This window comes from Caretta caretta, chromosome 1 (genome assembly GCF_965140235.1).
Source record: "Caretta caretta isolate rCarCar2 chromosome 1, rCarCar1.hap1, whole genome shotgun sequence".
Taxonomy (NCBI): domain Eukaryota; kingdom Metazoa; phylum Chordata; order Testudines; family Cheloniidae; genus Caretta; species Caretta caretta.
The window spans coordinates 124,362,666-124,384,152 of NC_134206.1; the positions used below are offsets into that span (position 1 = coordinate 124,362,666).

Here is a 21,487-nt window from a genome sequence, read left to right on the forward strand (position 1 = left end):
TAAAGATGGAAGTCATGTGGGTTTGAATTGGAATAAAATACTTTTTTATTTATTATATTACACTGCTTAAAAAAATTGGGTGTTTCAACAGATTTCAGTTTCCCTGCAGTGTTCTTGCTCCAGCATAGGGAATCTTCAGAGCTAGTTGTTGTCAGTATGCTTCTAATCAACAATGGTATAGCTAGGGCAAGCTTTATTAACGTGTCTGGGGCCAGTGATCTAATTGGTTATAAATTACTTCTCCAAAATTTTACTTTAGTTAGTAATTAGCTACTAAAGGTTACTTGAGGAATCTTACAACAGAAGACTTCTGTAAACTGAGTGCTCGAATATAAGGACATTAGGTGGTGGAGACTATGGGGTCTGTCATAGTTTATTTTTGTTAAGATTCTGTTTAGTATGCGCTCCTTCATGTATAAAATAAGCTGCTATCTCTGCCCCAGATTACCGGCAGCCTATCTTAATAAGACAGACATGATTGTGTTCCTTTTAAAATAATTAACAAACGTATGCTTGTATAATAATGAAATTGTCTGCCTGAATGATTTAAAATGGAGTTTTAATAACTAGACCCAGTTTAAACATATTTAAAGTTTGCTAGATCACGTGCTTTAGAAAAAAATTGGTGGTTACGCTTTTTCCGGTAGGCCCAAGGTTAGAAATGCTCAGATTCCTTTTACAATGAGTTTGCAAAAAAATCAAGTTTAGCTGTACCATCCCACATAGCTTTCAAAATCTGTTTCACACTGAGGGTGCAGGCCAATAAAATTCTGAAGAGGATTCTAAACCAATCTTAAAATGGCTAATGCCATCAGATTGAAGAGAGGATAAAAGGAGCTGTGAATCTGAAACCTCTAATTACTGTTTTTATCTGACATTATCTCAGTGGTACCAAGAGATAATCCATCAGAGATAATTTTCCCTTCTGTTGATTTTTTGCCCATTAGATCATTTTTGGCTTACAGGGTTTCTTCGTTTTGTTGAGCATGATCAGCCATGACATCCACCTGAGGCCAGTTTCTTTGAAACAAGCCATGGTAACTGTTTTTGCTCATTGTATAAATATGTTCATAGTTTACCAGTGCATTTGTTAACTTCTATCTAATGCAAACTGTAAATGTGCCCTTCACTTAAACCACTCTGCTAAGTTGTGTGTACCTATCTTTTTGAAGAGACAAACTAGAGGAGGCAGTCTCTGGAGGTTATTCCATTAAAACAACATTGTGTTTGGTTTTAAGAAACTTAATACCTTTTTTAAACCATATCAGTGCTAAAAGAACTTAGTGATTGCTCAGTGTTCAATTTTTTTAGAGAGCATGTATTGCATTATATGGCTTGTACCGAATAATACCAAAATAGGATTGTATGGTTGCTGTCATAAGACACATAGAATCTTGAATATAATATTGAGCATTGTAAAGTCTTCAGTTTAGTTTATCTTTAATCCTTAAGATACTGTCTAGCTTCAGTGTCTTATACACTAAGGACTAGGGTGACCAGATAGCAAGCGTGAAAAACAGGAACCGGGGTGGGGGGTAATAGGTGTTTACATAAGAAAAAGCCCCAAATATCGGGACTGTCCTTATAAAATCGGGACATCTGGTCACCCTCCTAAGGACAGACCAGTGTCTGGAGGGTGTTGGGGAGGCTGAGGTAGGAGAAGAGTGTCTGTGGCCACCGAGGCAGTGGTGAGTAGGGACTTTTGCCTGGGGTTCTGAGTGAGCCTATTTCACTTCTGCTGGGAATGATTACCTGCACTCTGCCTCCCCTAGTTGCTGGTAATTAACCACTCCTTCAGTCTGGAGCGAGCAGCAGGGAGATAGAGGAAATGGGTATAAAGTAGGGCTGTCAATTAATCGCAGTTAACTCTTGCGATTAACTCAAAAATTAATCGTGACTTATTAATTGCAGTTTTAATTGCCGTTTTAATCGCACTGTTCAACAACAGAATACCAATTGAAATGTACTACATATTTTGGATGTTTTTCTGCATTTTCATATATATATATTGTATTCTGTGTTGTAATTGAAATCAAAGTGTGTATTATTTTTTATTACAAATATTTGCACTGTAAAAATGATTAACAAAAATTTTTCAATTCACCTCATACAAGTACTGTAGTGCAGTCTTTTTGTCATGAAAGTGCAACTTACAAATGTAGATTTTTTTTGTTACATAAGTGCACTCAAAAACAAAACAGTGTAAAACTTCAGAGCCTACAAGTCCACTCAGTCCTACTACTTCTTCAGCCAATTGCTAAGACAAACAACTTTGTTTACATGTACAGAAGATAATGTTGCCCTCTTCTTATTTACAGTGTCACCAGAAAGTGAGAACAGGCATTTGCATGGCACTTTTGTAGCCAGCATTGCAAGGTATTTACGTGCCAGATATGCTAAACGTTCATATGCCCCTTCATGCTTCGGCCACGATTCCAGAGGACATGCTTCCATGCTGATGACTCTTGTTTAAAAAAAAAAAAAAAAAAAAATGCATTAATTAAATTTGTGACTGAACTGCTTGGGGGAGAATTGTATGTCCCCCTGCACTGTTTTACCTGCATTCTGCCATATATTGCATGTTACAGCAGTCTCGGATGATGACCCAGCACATGTTAGTTTTAAGAATATTTTCACTTCAGTTTTGACAAAAACGCAAAGAAGGTACCAATGTGAGATTTCTAAATATAGCTACAGCACTCAACCCAAGATTTAAGAATCTGAAGTGCATTCCAAAATCTGAGAGGGATGAGATGTGGAGCATGCTTTCAGAATTCTTAAAAAAAGCAACACTCTGATGCAGAAACCACAGAATCCAAACCTCCAAAAAAGAAAATCAACCTTCTGCTAGTGGCATCCGACTCGGATCATGAAAATGAACATGCATCGGTTCACACTGCTTTGGACTGTTATTGAGCAAAACCCGTCGTCAGCATGGATGCATGTCCTCTGGAATGGTAGTTGAACCATGACGGGACATATATGAATCTTTAGCACATCTGGCACATAAATATCTTGGAACACCGGCTACAACAGTGCCATGAGAGAGTCTGTGCTCACTTTCAGGTGAAATTGCAAACAAGAAGTGGGCAACATTATCTCCTTCAAATGTAAACAAACTTGTTCAGCCAATTGCTCAGACAAACAAGAAGTAGGACTGAGTGGACTTGCAGACTCTGAAATAAGTTTTATTTTTGAATGCACTTTTTTGGTACATAGTTCTACATTTGTAAGTTAAACTTTCATGATAGACATTGCATGACAGTACTTGTATTAAATGAACTGAAAAATACTATTTCTTTTTTTTTTACGGTGCAAATACTTAATAAATATACTTAATAAAAATAAAGTGAGCACTATACCCTTTGTATTCTGTGTTGTAATTGAAATCTATATATTTGAAAATGTAGAAAACATCCAAAAATATTTAAATAAATGGTATTCTATTGTTTAACAGTGTGATTAATTGCACCATTAATCACGGTGTGATTTTTTTTTTTTATCGCTTGACAGCCCTACTATAAAGTCCACAGTGGTTTTTCTGTGAAGAAATGGGATTAATGTCTCGGAGGAGATGGACTAGCAACGTGAGGCTCCCAGTCTGGTGAGGGTGGGATCTCCTGGTGCTCAGTGGAATTGGGGAGGCCTCAGTAGGCAGAAAGGCTCTTGTCTGAGGGGAGGGAGCAGGAGTAGGGAAGGACATGTAGCTTCTACTGTGAGACAGTGAACAAGGGGTGTGTGTAATTTTTCAACCCATAGCCCCAGTTTAGAAAGCCTGTTTTAAGAATACTTGACTAATAATTGACCACATTAAATGTGTTAACAGGTTGGTTATTGTGTTAGGGAAAGGGAGAATGATTAAGACTCCATTTAATACACCTGCCTTCTCTCAAATAGGATATCTGGGTTTTCTTTGCAGGTGTTCCGGAAGGACCTCATTAGTGCCATGAAACTTCCAGACTCTCACCATGTTAACCCTGATGAATATTACCTCTTTGCGGACACATGGAAACAAGAATGGGAAAAGGGTGTTCAGGTCCCAGCTAGTCCCGACACGATTCCACAGCCTTCTCTCAGGTAATTCGTCTTAAACATTGAATGTACTTAAACATTGAATGGACAAAACATAAAACGAGTCTGTCTCAAAGGATTTACAATCTAATTACAGCTAACGCTTGCTTGATTGCTTGCTTAGTATACTTAAACCTGTGGTACAACTGTCTCCCAAGTCCAAAAATCTTTTAAAATTAAAATATTACCAATTTGGAGTCAACGTCAGTGGTACTTGAGGCTGGGAGAGAATAGGCAGATCTGAACTGAAGGAAGAAAGCAAACATGCAGTACTCAGAACTAGGATCAAACTAAAAAACAAAAATGCTTTCTTTGAGCATTTGGTGCACTGCGTAAAACAGTCATCTAACTTATTGTGACCAAATAAAATTCCAAATAGAAAACGGTATTCTGTTGCACTGGTTATATTCCATAAATCTACTCATAAAAACAGGACAATATGAATTGTAATAATGCAGCGAACACTTAATCCTCCTCGGATGGGGTGTAGTCTCCAACAGTGACTGATATCTGTCAAAGCTTCAGAGGAAGGTAAGAACCTCCCAGAATCATTTTTTGGGGGCATGTAACCTGTTTCTGCCCTGACATAAGAGGCTGGAAATTTTCACTGTAAAATAAATATATTACAGTTGATGTGTGTGGATATATGTATGTGGATGGATGGATGGAAATGCTATTCAGTCTCCTAAACACTCTACCACTTCTATTACATTTACCTTCTATTTTACATTTTCCAGTTTAATTGCAGGATCAAGGGCATTAGTTATGCATTGGTGGACCTCTGTGCACTAGCAGAGCCTCTTTGACTTTGGGGCTTAAATAATTCCAGTCTTCAGAGTTGCTAATCATTTGTGAGCCCCTCCAAGAAGACCTCTAACCACTTTTTTCCTTTTTGAAATGTGGTGACTGACACTTTGCGGATCACCCAGACCAGTAAGGGGTTCTGTCACCACCTGCCCTGTAATCTTGGGGCTTTTTCGCAGTATCTCTATGGTTCAGATCTCCAACACCAGTAGCCAACTCACAAGCAGAAAATCTCACCCTGCTTTTGCAGCCTAACTATCCTTGCAAGGTGATACTTGCAGTCTCAAGTCTCCCCAAATCCATCCTCCTTGAATTTTTAAGTACCAGACAATTGGATAGGTCCCCTCTGATTTGTCATCCCCAAAGGCATGAAACTAGACCCCCTCCCCAAGATACCAGCTTTCTTTGGCATATACACTCTGTATAGTTTGCACACCAGAGACCTATTTGAGGTATAAATAAACCAACAGTGTAGGTAATAGAAAAAAACACCAATTCAGAGATAAAATAGTATGGGAAAGTGAACATAAAGATGCAATCTCAGGCTTTACTCTTCCCTTTTAGATAAAACCCTCTTTCTAATACAAGTTATGTATTGCCTTTTAACAGCTTCCCAGCGTACCTCCAGCATTCATGGACAGCCTCCCGCTTAGACTATCTCTCAGTTTCTGGATTAAAAACTCTCCGTTTTAAGCCTGCTTTTAAAAGGCTTTTTCTTTTTTCTCTTTGACCACAGTGACTTTATGGTTCAGGTTAAGATTTTGTCGGGTTATTTTTAGGAAAAGTCATGGACAGGTCGTGGACAATAAACAAGAATTCATGGAAGCCGTAGCCCCCCGACCCATGGAGGTGGACAGCTGGAGCCCTGAAGTCACAGAAGTCACAAATCATGGAATCTGTGACCTCTGTGACAACTCATAGCCTTACTCGTGGTTATTCAGGATGGGGGAATCCCCTCTTGACTTGGTATCCTGTGGGTGGGATGTCTCCTCATAAAGTCTAATGGTACATCATATGTCTTTTTTTCTGGGCTGGACAGTGGACTGCTTACATGAAACAGGATTCAAGTAAAGACCTTGCTTGGGAGGGGCCCCTACCTGCTTGACTGCTCGCTGCCCTGCTGTGAAGTGTAGTTGAAGTTGTTGTACAGATTGAACACGGTTTTGGTATACATAAATACATAGATTCATAACCATCGTTTGTATAGATATCTCATAATGACCATCACGTTCAGAACATTACAAGCTTTCATAAGACCTTACTCAATATACTTTTGTAGTACAATAATACAGTATGCAATCGGTTGGTTCAACTGCTCATTTGAACTGCTCATTCCAAATGGAATGTAATATTTGAGAAGCAGGTATGCAAAAATAAAAGTGAATTTTGACACAGTTCAAAATTTTCAATGTTTTAAGCACCAATGGGTGAGATTTTCAAAATAGCCTAAGTAATTTAAGAGCACAAGTTCCACCGAAGTTAGGACTTGTGTTCTCAAGTCACTTAAGCACTTTCGAAAATCCTACTTTTAGGTACCTAAATTTAGGTTTTTGACCATAATTTCATTTTAATGCAGCACAGTTGAGCGTCCTAATGCTGTTTTGTTTTAACTCTTGCAACATGCTGAATATAATCTCTTTCCTGAAGTATTATGAAAATCAGTTAATTCAGAATCCATCAGTAAGAAATATTTCTTGTTCTGTATTATGCATGGTCTTACTACTTAGTTAAATTTCATCCATCTGTCTGCTCAGTTCCTCAGGCTGAGTAGAGTTGTCACAACTTCTGTGTAGTTTAGTTGTTGCCAAACTTCTTTCTTGCCACCAACCCTCTTCTCAAGATAGCTGCTTACTATACGGAAGTGCAGTGGTTTCAGTACTGAAACCCCAGAAGATTAGGAAAGGATAAACTCTTCTTACACAACAGTGTTTGTTTAATGTGTGGTGCTTTTTTTTTTTTTTTTTTTTTTTTTAAGCAGGGATGGATGAAAACATCGATGCCAGGTCTACACAAGTAAAGATTTGCCAGTATAGCTGTGCTGGCAAATCCTCCTAGTGTAGGCGTGGTCTATACTACCAGAAAAATGCTTTTTCTGGTAATAGTTTATACTCGTTCCTGAGCTAAACAAGTGCCTTTGACAACATATTTATCTTGATATAACTGTATTTAGCTAGGGCTTTTGTGAGTACAGAAATGTAAAAAAAACCAAATAACCCACTCGTAACTGAGCTACTATACCATAGCAGTTTCTAGAAAAAGGAGGAGGAGGAAAAGAGACAGCTAATCGAGGAGGAGAGGCAACAAAGGAAAAGGGGGAGGAAGACAGGGCAGGAAAACAGTACTTTATTCTAACACTGGTAACTCACATTGCCCAGTAAGAATTGTGGGTCATCAAAGTTCAGAGAAATAACCCAAATATCTATTTTGATGACTTGCTAGACTACCACATAAGTGTACTCTCCTCCTTTCACAAGAATTTTCTTCGTTTGCCTAATTCTACAAAGCACATGCATTTCACATATGGAAGTGTTCTGTTCAGTCTCCCACTGCAGCCCTTTCATGTGTAGACCCTCTTGCACTAAATACAGAGAGAAACTGACTTTTTGTCTAAGATTAGCTTTTCCTTTCACATAAGGCACTTTACAGTGGTACAATGGGCTTCATTACTGAAGCATCTGGTGGGACTAAAGGACACATAGGTCAACATTCTCCCTTGTTACCTGGTTATTTTAGCTATGTTCTTTCTCCTTCAGTGTCCACTTGGCAACAGATTTCTTCTTACACACCCAAAATAATACTATAAGCATTGGCTTCTATAAGGTGTCGTTTGAAAACGAATGTAAATAGGGACTATTTATCCAAAATGTGGAGCATGCATCTATTTTCTTCCCCTTCCATTGTCAGACAAAATTCTGTTGAAAAGGACCAGTTATCTGCTCGATCAGGGGTCAGCAACCTTTCAGAAGCGGTGTGCCAAGTCTTCATTTATTCACTTTAATTTAAGGTTTCGTGTGCCAGTAATACATTTTAACGCTTTTTAGAAGGTCTATATATTATATAACTAAACTATTGTTGTATGTAAAGTAAACAAGGTTTTCAAAATGTTTAAGAAGCTTCATTTAAAATTAAATTAAAATGCTGATCTTATGCTGCCGGCCTGCTGCCAGCCTGGGGTTTCGTTCACCTAGGCCGGCAGCAGGCTGAGCGGGGCCTGCGGCTGGGACCCCAGCTGGCAGCCAGAACCCCAGACCAGCAGCAGGCTGAGCAGGGCCAGTGGCCGAGACCCCAGACTGGCAGTGGGCTGAGCGTCTCAGCCCACTGCCAGTCTGGGGTTCTGTCCGCCGGCCCCTGCCCGCCAGGGTTCTGGCTGTCGGCTCCGCTCAGCCCACTGCCGGTCTGGGATCCTAGCCCTGCCCACATAGAGTGGGTATCTATCTTCTCCCTGGTTCTAGCTCATTCTCTTTCTCTGTCTGTGCACTGAGCTGAGGGTGGGGTGCACTGAGCACAGGGTCTGTCCAGAAGCTAGAATGAGGGAGGGGGCAGGAGGTTTGGGTGTGGAGTGCTTACCTGGACAGCGCCCATTTGGCGCATGGGGTGCAGGTGGGAGTGTGTGTGTGGGGGGGGGGTGCAGGAGCTCCCATTTGGTGTGAGGGGTGGGGTGGGAATGTGAGGGGTGCAAGAGTCGGCATGTGGGGGCTGGGTATGTGAGGGGGGTGCAGGAGTCAGGGCATGGGGTGGGGGGGGGTGCGGGGTGAGGGCAGAGGGCTGGGAGTGGGTGCTCCCAGCCCCCTGCCCAGAGCGGCTAATGGCAGGGGGCTGGAGGGGATGTCCCCGTCCCTTCTTCGCCTCCTTTCCGGAGCAGCAAGCGTGCTGCGGCTCCGCTTCCCCCCTTCCCTCGCAAGGGCCATCAGCTGATCGGTTGCAGGGAGGGAGAGGAGGAGGGGCAGGAACCCAGCATGCTGGGGGAAGAGTTGCGGGGGGGGGGGGAGGGGGGGAACTTGCCTGCCCTGCAGCAGCTGCCAGGACCAAACTTATTCACCCTGCTCCCATGGGGGCGGAGAGGGGCGGGCAGGATTTTTAATGGCATGCTGCTGCCTGCTGGGGTCCTGGCTCCCGGCAGGCAGCAGCATGCCATTAAAAATCAGCTCATGTGCCATCTTTGGCACGCGTGGTATAGGTTGCCGACCCCTGTGCTAGATTATCAATCAGGAATCTAATTGTCACGAAGACTTCAAGTTACAGTTTAGAAGAAGGCTTGAACAAAGGTGTATGGAATTTTATGTACATAATGTCTTCTGCAACTTCATAAACAATTCCAAAATGGTCCAGTTGAAGGCATATGTTTGTCCATTTTTAAAATTTAATTTAAAACTAGAATTAATTTTGATTTCAAATTAAATTAAGACCCTATTATATAATTTAGAAAACTATTCCATATACAGAATTAATCTTTTTTTTTTTTTTTTTCTTCTAGGACTTTTCATGTATGGAAGTGACACTTACACAGTAGTCTTGAAACTTGAGTTGTCTGGTCAATACGGTGTGATCTAAAGACTTTCTGATCATCAGTCCTCTAGTTCACTGAGTCAGGGCTCAGTCAGTAGGAACCAAAACTCCACGTGACAGCTAGTGACCTTAACAGAGTTCCTGAACAGACTTTTTCATTGCAAAAACACCACCCTGGCGCTCTTGTCAGTCATTGGGCCAGTGGAAGTCAGTGGAAATGGAGGGTATTTTGCACCTGATACCAGACGCAACATCTTGCAGGAATGGGCTGTAACCAAAGAACTATAGCTAACCATGCCATTTCTCTTAATTTTGCATTTAGGGTTGTAGCAGAAAAGGTGAAGGAAGTACTGTATACACGACCTAGGAAGTACATCCATTGTTCCAGCCAAGAGCCCACAGAACCTGGTTACATCAATATTCTGGAACTGGCAGAATCTGTGTGTCGCTATGACTTGGATGACATGGATATCTTTTGGCTTCAAGAATTAAATGAGGAGCTTACAGAAATGGGTAATTTTACAATACAATTTAGTTGTTAAAAATTGAGTTGAGAGTTCAATAAGTGGTCTTGGGTATTTGTAGAGATGAGTTTAAAAGAAAAATGTTAGGGAAAATAACATTAGAATGCTGACATTCTGTCAAGAAAGCATTTACAGAAGTCATTTGCTACATTAGCTTAATTTGAAAGATTTACAAATTGAGGCTAAGAACTCATTTCTTCATATCCTTCATGATTATGTACAGCTTTTGTGGACTCAAAACAAATATCAAGTGGCTTAGAAACAATTTAAGTCCCTAAAACTTGAAATTCCCCTTGTGCACAAGAAAAAAGCTGGTATTTTCATTCCTTATAAATATGCACGGTATCGCTACAAAATGTGGACTTGTAGTTTGAGGCAGACAGTCTCTGCCTCCTGGAGCTTGCATTCTAAATACACAATATTCAGGATGTTGTGACAATCTGATTTTAGTGTTGCAGATCCTTTTAAAACAGGCTTCCGTTACAGCGGATTTACATTTAATCTGAGTGGACAAAGTGTGTGTGTGGGTTGGGTTTGTTTTGTTTGTGAAGACAGGGTGATATGGAGATTTTCATCACTGCTTGATAGCGTATTCATTTACCATTTTACTAAAAATGAATTTTTCCCTGCCATCATGCTAATCACTCTGGCAGTATACTAGATGTGTTGGGTTTTGGAATATTTTGTGGGATTTTATAGCGAGATATAAACTTTTTTTCTGATCGAAAATTACTCTTGGGAGCAAACGACTTTTTGAAAAGCACGTTGTACCACGTGGCATTGTAGCGGTTTCTCTTCTGCATGTTGCTCTATTTGCTTAAGTTGTGGTCGTAAAGAAAAGTTACTGTAGTTTAGCTTTTTACTCAAAGATTTGGTTTGTTTATTATTTTGTTAAAGTTCACTGGCTAACTTCAAAACTATATTAAACCACATGTAACTAGTGGATAATAAACATTTTGTAAATAAATATTTGCGTCAGGATTTACATAATGATGAAAAAGTGGGCTCGGTTTCCTTTATTAGTTGGTAGAAGTGTATTTCTCTTTTGTGTTTTCCTGTGTCCTATCTTTACTCATGGATGGTGTATGCATTCTAATCCCCTCTCCTCTTGCAGGATGTGGGCCCCTTGATGAGAACACAATGGAGAAGACCGTAGAAGTCCTGGAACGGCAATGTCATGAGAATATGAACCATGCTATTGAGACTGAGGAAGGGCTGGGCATAGAATACGATGAAAATGTGATCTGTGACGTGTGCCGGTCCCCTGACAGTGAAGATGGGAATGATATGGTGTTTTGTGACAAGTGTAATGTTTGTGTCCATCAGGTTTGTGTTAGAAGAGATGTTGAAATTGTTTTTGTTGGTTTGTGTGTAATCTGAATGAGCTTTAAATAGCAATTTGGAGGGCTTTTAAGATCTTCTAGACATGGAGACTGCAACTGCTTGAAGGTGGACTTTTGTATTCCTACAAATAGACTTGATTATGCTGTCTAGCACAGTGAATATCGAAGTGATGTGGCCTGAGGACAGGGGGAATGCAGGTCTAATCCCAGCTCTGGCAAGCACTTTCTGTGGCCCAGCGCAAATTCTTTCCCCATCTTTAAAACGGGGATGATACTTGCCAACTTCACAGGTATACTGTAAGGATGAATTAGTATTTTAAGGTGCTTTGAAGGTAGAAAGATGCTAAGAATTATAGAGCCTTCGTTAAGGAACTGACTGGGGTTTTCCATCCTTGTTTGGCCAGTTAATTGGGGCCAGAACCACTCTGAAACCTGTCTAAAGCTGGGCATCTAAAACCAAATTTAGGCACCTAAGTACGTGGACTGATTTTTCAGAAGTGTTAGCAAGCTTCTGGCCAGTACCTGTCAGCCAGGGATGTTTCCTATTATGATATTGCAAACATTAATTTGATCTTGCAACTGGATGAGTTCAGTGGGGCAACACATGAGTACAGGGATTCTTACTCGTAGAACAGACTGCAGGGTTCTGATTTCTAGAGTCTCTTTTTGGAAGAGATGATGCTGTAAACTTTTTGAAATTAGACTAAGACATCTCTTACTTTGTGACAATTATAACTGAACACTCAGTGAACATAACTTACATAGGCCTCTTAAAATCATTCTTTGTTGCGCTGGACATTAGTGTTAGCTGGATTAGCATAGTAACCATTATCAAATTTTCCCCCAGTATTTTTGGTAACTCTGATTTAGCAAAGCTCTGAGCGAATGCATTGACTTTGTTAGTCACCACATTCACAGAGTCAAATGGTGTAATATAGCATCTTTTGTCGTCTACCCGTCTAGATAGCACAAAAAGATGTACCTGGGGTAGTTTCTCTCTAATTTATTTCATTAACAAAAAACCCTGAAGCCACTCTTCAAAAAGTCAGTTTTTCTTACTACGCACTTACGTTGGTATAACTGCATCGCTCAGGGGTGTGAAGAATCCACGCCCCTGAGCGATGCAGTTATATCAGCCTAAGTCCCAGTGTAGACAGTGCTCTGTCTACAGCAAGCGTAGCTACTGCCTGCCGGGGAGGTGGCTTGGAGATGCTCTCCTGGTGGCGCACTCCTCACACCTTCACTGTGAAGTGCTGCAGATGCGCCAGTGCTGCTTTTTAAGTATAGACCCGCACGTTGGGCTTGTCTGCACGTACATTGGATAGCGCTCTAAGTTGCTGGCGCAGGGGTGTGAAAAATCACCCCCTTGAGCACGGCAAGTCTGAGCACTTCAAAGCGCTCATGTGAACAGGCTCCAGCGCTCTGAGCTAATCCCCTCTTGGAGGTGGATTCCCAGGAGCTCTCTCCCAGCACTTGCGCACGGCCACACTCGCACTTCGAAGCGCTCCCGTGGCAGCGCTTTGAAGTTTCCATTATAGCCAGGCCCTTAGTCTAGGCTTCCTAGAATAGGCAATGAAGCCATTAACTAGAAAATGCTGAATCAAAGGAATTTGAAATTGGATATAAGCTACTAACTCAGTTTGTAAACTGAGTAGTAGTAGGAGTAAAAATCTACATGTGAACTTAATATAAGAATGGCGATACTGGGTCAGACCAAAGGTCCATCTAGCCCAGTATCCTGTCTTCTGACAGTGGCCAATGCCAAGTGCCCCAGAGGGAATGAACAGGTAATCATCAGGTGATCCATCCCCTTTCACCCATTCCCAGCTTCTGGCAGGTAGAGGCTAGGGTCACCATCCCTACCCATACTAATAGCCATTGATGGACCTCCAGGAACGTACCTAGTTCTTTTTTGAATCCTGTTACAGTCTTGGCCTTCACAACATCCTCTGGCAAAGAGTTCTGCAGATTGACTGTGCGTTGTGTGAAGCAATGCTTCCTTTTGTTTGTTTTAAACTTCCCTATTTAATTTAATTTGGTGACCCCTAATTCTTGTTTTATAAGGAGTAAATAACACATCCTTATTTACTTTTTCCACACCAGTCAAGATTTTAAAGACCTCTGTCATGTGCCCCCCTTAGATGTGTCTTTTTCAAGCTGAAAAGTCCCAGTCTTATTAATCTCTCCTCATATGAAAGCTGTTCCATACCCCTAATTTTTGTTGCTTGTTTCTGTACCTTTTCCAATTCCAACTTAAAATATCACATAAAAGTGAAAAGCTGACTTGCTAAATCATTTCTTAGGCAAGAGCTCCCTCTGTTGGTTTTTTTAGAAGTACTGTTACATTTTTCAACCTTGCCACTCAATTTTTTTTTAAAGTTTACAGTGTTTAGAGATTAATTTTGACTTTGTTTGGTGTTATAAGTATTTTGACAGACTCAAGGAAAGAATTTTTTCTTCCTCATTTTGCTCGTCTTTGTATTCTTATGCTTAATTTTGATACTCAGGTCTTGAAGTCAAAAAGCCAGCATGAGAATATGCATTTTTGCAGAACAATAAGGATAGACTTTCTCATAAGGGAATATTTTAAAAATCTGGATTTTATCTAAGGGGAAAATGTCTACTAAAACTTTTTTAATAGTTCAGATTGGAAAATTCACTTTCCGTAGCCACTGTACCTCAGCATCCTTGCAGGTATTATTTTGTTACTGTATGTTCTCTCTAATGCCTAAGTATATGTGTGATATTCCTGAGATGAGCTGAGTTGCTGTGTGAACTTCGAATTTTCAGATGTTTCTGTGATTATAATTAGAGATTTCAACACGTGTATTGTTTTAGTCTAGAAACACTAGCTCTGTGAAGTCTATTGAGTGCCTTGAGGCACTAGAATCCTTAGGGTTGGTTGGCATTAGGGAGACTTAAATTAAAAACAAAAAATCAGACAGTAGTGTTGCGGGCCCTAGTGTAGACAGGGCTTCTGATTCTTTAAGCTCTGCGTCCTCTAGTGCTGCTCAGAACATCTCTAATTGAGTTTTAAAACCGTGGCTGCAGCTAGTGGCCATCTAAAAGTAGGGCTTTCGACATTGCTAACTCTGAAGCAGGAATGGTAGGAAACTTCTGACAAACATCTGTTAATAAACAGGGCCTTACAGTAGTCACGTGGAATCAGACATTTGTGGAAACAAGTAGTTTGAGACTTTCAGCACATATATATTAAAAATGAGTATCCTTATCAATGAGGATCTCTATTTCCATTTCTCAAACTTTGCAAACCATGCAATCCTCAGAGCTGGAAATGGTGGACACACAGAAGATTCTAAGTTGTTTCCACAATTTTTGCTGCACTCTACAATTTTTTAAAGTATTGCAAGCCTCCATTTAGAAGAAAAAATTTCAGTTGGCAGGATACAATCAACATAGTTATGAACTGCTGTGGTAATCCTAACAGTCTCCAGCCAAACAGCTGTAGCAAAGGTGTGAAGATTGGGGTGGGGGGGGGGAGGGTTTACGACCCTAAGTGACCTTCAAAACGTATACCTGAAACCATTGTAAATGGTATTATTAATCACAGGAAATTGCTATTTTTTTCATGTAATTTTTTTTATTAAATTTCTAGAGCTACCATTGTAGAAAGACCAATGGAATAGTAAGGATCCTTCAGCACCATGTTTTACATGTGTATATTTTAACATAAATTTTACAAAGAAAAGGGAAAATAATTTGTGGGAACCATAACTTTTGCATCCCTTGACTTTGTTTGAACTATAATCCTAGCTTTTTATGGAGAGATTATCAAAGATACAAAGGACAGTTAGTGCCTACCTTTTATTGGCTTTCAGTGGTAGTTGGGTACTCAACTGCTCTCTTTGCCTCTGAAAGCCACCCACCCCATTACAATTAACATTTAATTTGTGTCCATTCTGGTCTGTGTGTGTTTGATAAGGAGGTACTAATTACATCCAAGAGACAGTGTTGTGTTTGGATAAGATTTGTAGAATGTAGTTTTTTAATAATATGATAGTCATTGATGTAAGCCTCTGATATTGTCTCACCTATACGCTGAAGCAGAGAGAATTTTCCTTTGTCCCAAGGCATGTTACGGAATCTTAAAGGTTCCCGAAGGCAGCTGGTTGTGTCGCACTTGTGTTCTGGGAATACATCCTCAGTGTCTCCTGTGTCCAAAGAGAGGAGGTGCCATGAAAGCTACTAGAACAGGGACCAAGTGGGCACATGTGAGCTGTGCCCTCTGGATTCCAGAGGTAAAACTAATTTATGTACCTTTTTTTTTACAAATTCTTTCTCATCATTATCCTTACCCCGTACTGTGCCCAATCTTAGTGTTGAGTTAAGGGGATAATAATTAATACTAGATGATATTCTGATGAGGTTTGTATGATTTATAAAAATTGGACCATCCAAGTCATGTACTGCTAAGAATAGCATTCTTTTCCTTCTGTTTATTGTAGTAAGCTCTTTTTAGCCATGTTACAAGCATCTGACTGACTTACATGGAAGCATTACTGTTGCAAGCCACTACAATTTATGGACTATTACTTATTTAGTTTTCCTTCTCTTTTACTTACACACTTGACTTATTTCCTGATAAAATAGCATCTGCATCCTCAGTGTAATGTGTAGCTACAGAGCAACGGTTTTCGTTGAGTGATTTGAATTTCTTTGTTCTGTGTAATATTTAACAGTTGCTGTGTACTTTACCTGGTTTCACAACGTTGCATAGTGACATAGTGATTGTTCTGAAATAAGAACATCATTTAAATTAATGCAGTATGTGCAAAGTGTGTTTTCAGATCACTGGATAGTAATTTTTAATTTCCAGTTACAGAAATTCTCAAAAATTACATTATCTTGGTTAAAAAGAATTTAATCACTGCTAAAGTAGACTTACAAATTCAGTGAGTGTAACCATGTTTTATCTTTCGAAGTATCCTAAATCTCTCAATGAAAGAAGATTAGAGCATTTATAAAACGGGCTATACAGTCAGAAATGGACATATGACCAGGGAAGAGTATAAAAATATTGCTCGGGCATGTAGGAATGATATCAGGAGGGCCAAATCGCACCTGGAGCTGCAGCTAGCAAGAGATGTCAAGAGTAACAAGAAGGGTTTCTGCAGGTATGTTGGCAACAAGAAGAAAGCCAAGGAAAGTGTGGGCCCCTTACTGAATGAGGGAGGCAACCTAGTGACAGAGGATGTGGAAAAAGCTAATGTACTCAATGCTTTCTTTGCCTCTGTTTTCACTAACAAGGTCAGCTCCCAGACTGCTGCGCTGGGCATCAGAAAATGGGGAAGAGATGGCCAGCCCTCTGTGGAGATAGAGGTGGTTAGGGACTATTTAGAAAAGCTGGACGTGCACAAGTCCATGGGGCCGGACGAGTTGCATCCGAGAGTGCTGAAGGAATTGGCGGCTGTGATTGCAGAGCCATTGGCCATTATCTTTGAAAACTCGTGGCGAACGGGGAAGTCCCGGATGACTGGAAAAAGGCTAATATGTAGTGCCAATCTTTAAAAAAGGGAAGGAGGAGGATCCTGGGAACTACAGGCCAGTCAGCCTCACCTCAGTCCCTGGAAAAATCATGGAGCAGGTCCTCAAAGAATCAATCCTGATGCACTTGCATGAGAGGAAAGTGATCAGGAACAGCCAGCATGGATTCACCAAGGGAAGGTCATGCCTGACTAATCTAATCGCCTTTTATGATGAGATTACTGGTTCTGTGGATGAAGGGAAAGCAGTGGATGTATTGTTTCTTGACTTTAGCAAAGCTTTTGACACGGTCTCCCACCGTATTCTTGTCAGCAAGTTAAGGAAGTATGGGCTGGATGAATGCACTATAAGGTGGGTAGAAAGCTGGCTAGATTGTCGGGCTCAACGGGTAGTGATCAATGGCTCCATGTCTAGTTGGCATCCGGTATCAAGTGGAGTGCCCCAAGGGTCGGTCCTGGGGCCGGTTTTGTTCAATATCTTCATAAATGATCTGGAGGATGGTGTGGATTGCACTCTCAGCAAATTTGCGGATGATACTAAACTGGGAGGAGTGGTAGATACGCTGGAGGGGAGGGATAGGATACAGAAGGACCTAGACAAATTGGAGGATTGGGCCAAAAGAAATCTGATGAGGTTCAATAAGGATAAGTGCAGAGTCCTGCACTTAGGACGGAAGAATCCAATGCACCGCTACAGACTAGGGACCGAATGGCTAGGCAGCAGTTCTGCGGAAAAGGACCTAGGGGTGACAGTGGACGAGAAGCTGGATATGAGTCAGCAGTGTGCCCTTGTTGCCAAGAAGGCCAATGGCATTTTGGGATGTATAAGTAGGGGCATAGCGAGCAGATCGAGGGATGTGATCGTTCCCCTCTATTAGACATTGGTGAGGCCTCATCTGGAGTACTGTGTCCAGTTTTGGGCCCCGCACTACAAGAAGGATGTGGATAAATTGGAGAGAGTCCAGCGAAGGGCAACAAAAATGATTAGGGGTCTGGAACACATGACTTATGAGGAGAGGCTGAGGGAGCTGGGATTGTTTAGCCTGCAGAAGAGAAGAATGAGGGGGATTAATAGCTGCTTTCAACTACCTGAGAGATGGTTCCAAAGAGGATGGCTCTAGACTGTTCTCAATGGTAGCAGATGACAGAACGAGGAGTAATGGTCTCAAGTTGCAGTGGGGGAGGTTTAGATTGGATATTAGGAAAAACTTTTTCACTAAGAGGGTGGTGAAACACTGGAATGCGTTACCTAGGGAGGTGGTAGAATCTCCTTCCTTAGAGGTTTTTAAGGTCAGGCTTGACAAAGCCCTGGCTGGGATGATTTAACTGGGAATTGGTCCTGCTTCGAGCAGGGGGTTGGACTAGATGACCTTCAGGGGTCCCTTCCAACCCTGATATTCTATGATTCTATGAAATCTATGTAAGGAGATGGATTATAAATCAGGAATTTCATTAATGTGAAGGAATATAGATTTACATAATTGTAATGAAACTGGAATGATCCAAAACTTGTGGTGGTGGAAAGATGGATCAAGATTAATATTGAACCGTAGGCTAAGCTCTATGTGCATTCCCACCTGCTGGACTCTGCAGGGTCCCAAGCCTCAAACTCCTTCAAGCCCCTGCTTTCCATCACTGCTTCTCACATTTCTTTGCCAGTTTACCAGATGCTGTAGCAATGTAGTTTGATTTTACTGGAGGTATTTGTTTTCTTACTAATGTATTAAAAAGTAGATTGATTTTTTTTTTTTAATTTTTTTAAATTGTCCTGATAAATGCGTCCTGTACTATTGTTGTTTGCAGGTTAGCATTGCTTGCCCAGAAAGGATGGAACCAATCACAAAAGTGTCTCACATTCCGCCAAGTCGATGGGCTTTAGTCTGCAGCTTATGCAAACTTAAAACCGGTGCTTGCATTCAGGTATGTACCAGTTCTGCAATGACTTCTATCAATCTGAGCATGAAAAATAGAATTTGGATTTAAATAGCATTTTTCACATTCCTTATGCTTCATAATGGCAGTGACTGTTTGCAAACGTGGCACCTGCCATGCTCTTAGCAATAGCTCATTAAACAGTCTTGGACATTCGGAAACTTTTGAGCTAGAGCAGAGATTTTCAAAGTGTGTGTGAGGGGGAGAGATGAGATTATCAGGGGGTGAGGGCATGTGGACCAGACTGGGCTGAGATGAGGAGGGGGCTCTGTCTGTTAGAGGAAGGGGACAGGGCTCTGTGCGGGCTTTCTCAGCTACTGGGACCAGTCTCCCTGTCCCTCCTGGTCTTTCACTGCTGCAGCAGCCACCAACCGGCAGTTACCCTCCTCTGCCGAGGAGGCTGGCAGGGGACCAGAGGGGTGCACCTGGTGAGTACTGACCCTCCCCCTCCTGAACCCATCAGCCCTTCCGTGTGGCCTGGGAACACAGAGCCCTGTCTGCTTCCCCTGCCGTACAGAGCCTGTGCAGGGAAGTGTATGGGGCCACACTGAAGGGCTCACAGGCTCAGGAGGGGGTTGGGTCAGTACTCACCAGATGCAACCTTCCAGTCCCTGGCTGACCCTAGCCCTTCAGCGTGGCCCTGTTGAATTCCCTTGTGTGGGGAGGAGCGAGAAAGGCACCTCCTGCCCTTGGTCTCCTGGGTGCCAGGCACACCTTCCTGTCCTGTCTCTTAGAAACGGGTGGAGGGGGAGGTGTATGCATGGACCTGAATCTCTGAAGTGGGCTCAGAAAAAAAAAAAATTGGGAACTCCTGAGCTTGTGTCCTGGTCAAGACAAAGAACTGCCTTTGAATAAAGCTATGAGATGTTTAACTACCAAGTGGACAATTGCCAGAGATGGACAGAAGTGTCTTCAATTTAACATCTTACTCACAGAAGAAAATAAGTTCTAAACTTACATTCCTTTTGAAACAGGATGTAATTATAGGTTCTGTGAAATCAGAGGAAGAAAATACTGGAACTGTTAGCCGGATAACCCAGTTCCGCTTAAATTTGTTTTTGTCAGATGTACTAAATATTTATATGTTTGAATTTCCCTACTTAAGATTAAATTACAGTTTTTATTAGAACACTTATTTTTATGGGATTTTAATGTGGAAGAATTGACTTGCTTTGGGATGAAACTTAACATTGTTTCTCAGCTGAGGAGTACTTAAGGCTCATTAAATTTTTAAGTATAACATGGAAAAGTGTATTTAAAGGGGTGGGGTTTATATAACTTAAGCATTCCTTGGTCCTTTTTTCTCCTTTTGTTGCTACTATTGGCTGACTCTAGTGTTTCACTCACAGTGCTCTGTGAAAAGCTGCATCACTGCCTTTCATGTCACCTGTGCCTTTGAGCATAGCCTAGAGATGAAGGCCATTTTGGACGATGGGGATGAGGTCAAGTTCAAGTCGTACTGCCTAAAGCATAGCAAAAACAAGCAGAATTCGGTGCCTGACGTTGAGGAGAACCCCAAGAGCATGGCAGACCAGAAGCAAACAGAGAGTGAGAAAACCAGTTTGCGTGCTCAGAAACTGAGAGAGCTGGAGGAGGAGTTCTACTCGTTAGTTAAAGTGGAAGATGTTGCAGCAGAACTGGGCCTTCCTAAAATTGCTGTGGACTTCATTTATAATTACTGGAAATTAAAGCGGAAAAGTAACCTTAACAAACCATTGTTTCCTCCCAAGGAGGATGAAGAAAATGGCCTGGTGCAGCCAAAAGAAGACAGCATTCATACCCGCATGAGGATGTTCATGCATTTGAGGCAGGATCTAGAAAGGGTAAGAGTTTGGATGGTAAAGGTTTTTTGACTACATACCTATAGGTGAGCGAGGCTCTTGCCTTAAACGCTGTGCTTAAAATTTCTTGTAAATGCTTTTTTCAACTTTCTTATGATGAAATCAGAAGTATATTACGTCCAACTTTGTCTGAAAAGTCCCTTGACGTCAGAGTCCGAGAACTAATGTGTAAACTTCTGCCAGAAACAATTGTGGTGTTGATTTCGGCACAAGTTTACAATTTTATTTTTTTACAGGAAAATTATTCAAAATGAATTTTTTTTAATGTGGTGATATTTTGAAATGTCTGAAATGAGAACAAAATTTTCTGAACTTATTGACAATTTTTGTGGAATATTTCAACTTTTTGTCTCATTTTGGGATTAAAACAAATGTTGGAATTTCTTATAGGACAAATTCTGATTTTCGAACAGGTCTAATTGTGTGTCATGGGGAACACTCAGCAAATATTGTTCAACAAAACATAGGCTGTCTGTTCCACAACATTTTAGACATTTCATCAAGAGATTTAGCACCTGATTCTGCTCCCATTATAGTGGGTGGAAATATTGCTATTAACGTAAATGAGTGAGTGAAAGTAGAGGGCTATAACCCCTGGAATAGACTTAAAACCCCCCCAAAACTATTAAAGCGATCATCCAAAAGGACTAATTCTGAAAGCCTTTCACAACTGGCAAAATTGTGTGGGAATTGAGAGCCTCATTTTAAAGGTGACCTGTAAATCACTGTCAAATTTCAGCAATATGAGAGCTAAGCGGCCAATAGCCAGACTGACTGGGGGACCTTAACTTGAATCTTATTTAAGATTCATGAAGTACCCATGTCACTGTGGTTTTCTAGTATAAGTGTGCTGTTAAGAAAAAAAACTATTGTATGTTTTTGTAAAATGTATTTATAAAATTGCAGTAGCTTCAGAAAAACACAATATGGCTGTATTTAAAAAAAAAACACTTAGCCTTCCT

General features: G+C 41.0%; 1 protein-coding gene across 4 annotated transcripts in view; it reads left to right on the forward strand.

The window, feature by feature from the left end:
- The window catches only part of JADE3 (jade family PHD finger 3), an 87,414-nt gene that overhangs the window by 60,970 nt on the left and 4,957 nt on the right, over positions 1-21,487 (forward strand). For 3 of the 4 annotated variants that reach the window (XM_075130941.1, XM_048859347.2, XM_048859368.2), the window contains 7 exons: positions 966-1,037; positions 3,920-4,077; positions 9,704-9,894; positions 11,020-11,231; positions 15,340-15,507; positions 18,556-18,672; positions 20,034-20,507. In XM_075130941.1, the coding sequence (XP_074987042.1) occupies positions 966-1,037; positions 3,920-4,077; positions 9,704-9,894; positions 11,020-11,231; positions 15,340-15,507; positions 18,556-18,672; positions 20,034-20,507 (1,392 nt within the window). The remainder of the gene's footprint in view (positions 1-965; positions 1,038-3,919; positions 4,078-9,703; positions 9,895-11,019; positions 11,232-15,339; positions 15,508-18,555; positions 18,673-20,033; positions 20,508-21,487) is intronic. The other variant, XM_048859357.2, reaches the window with a different exon arrangement.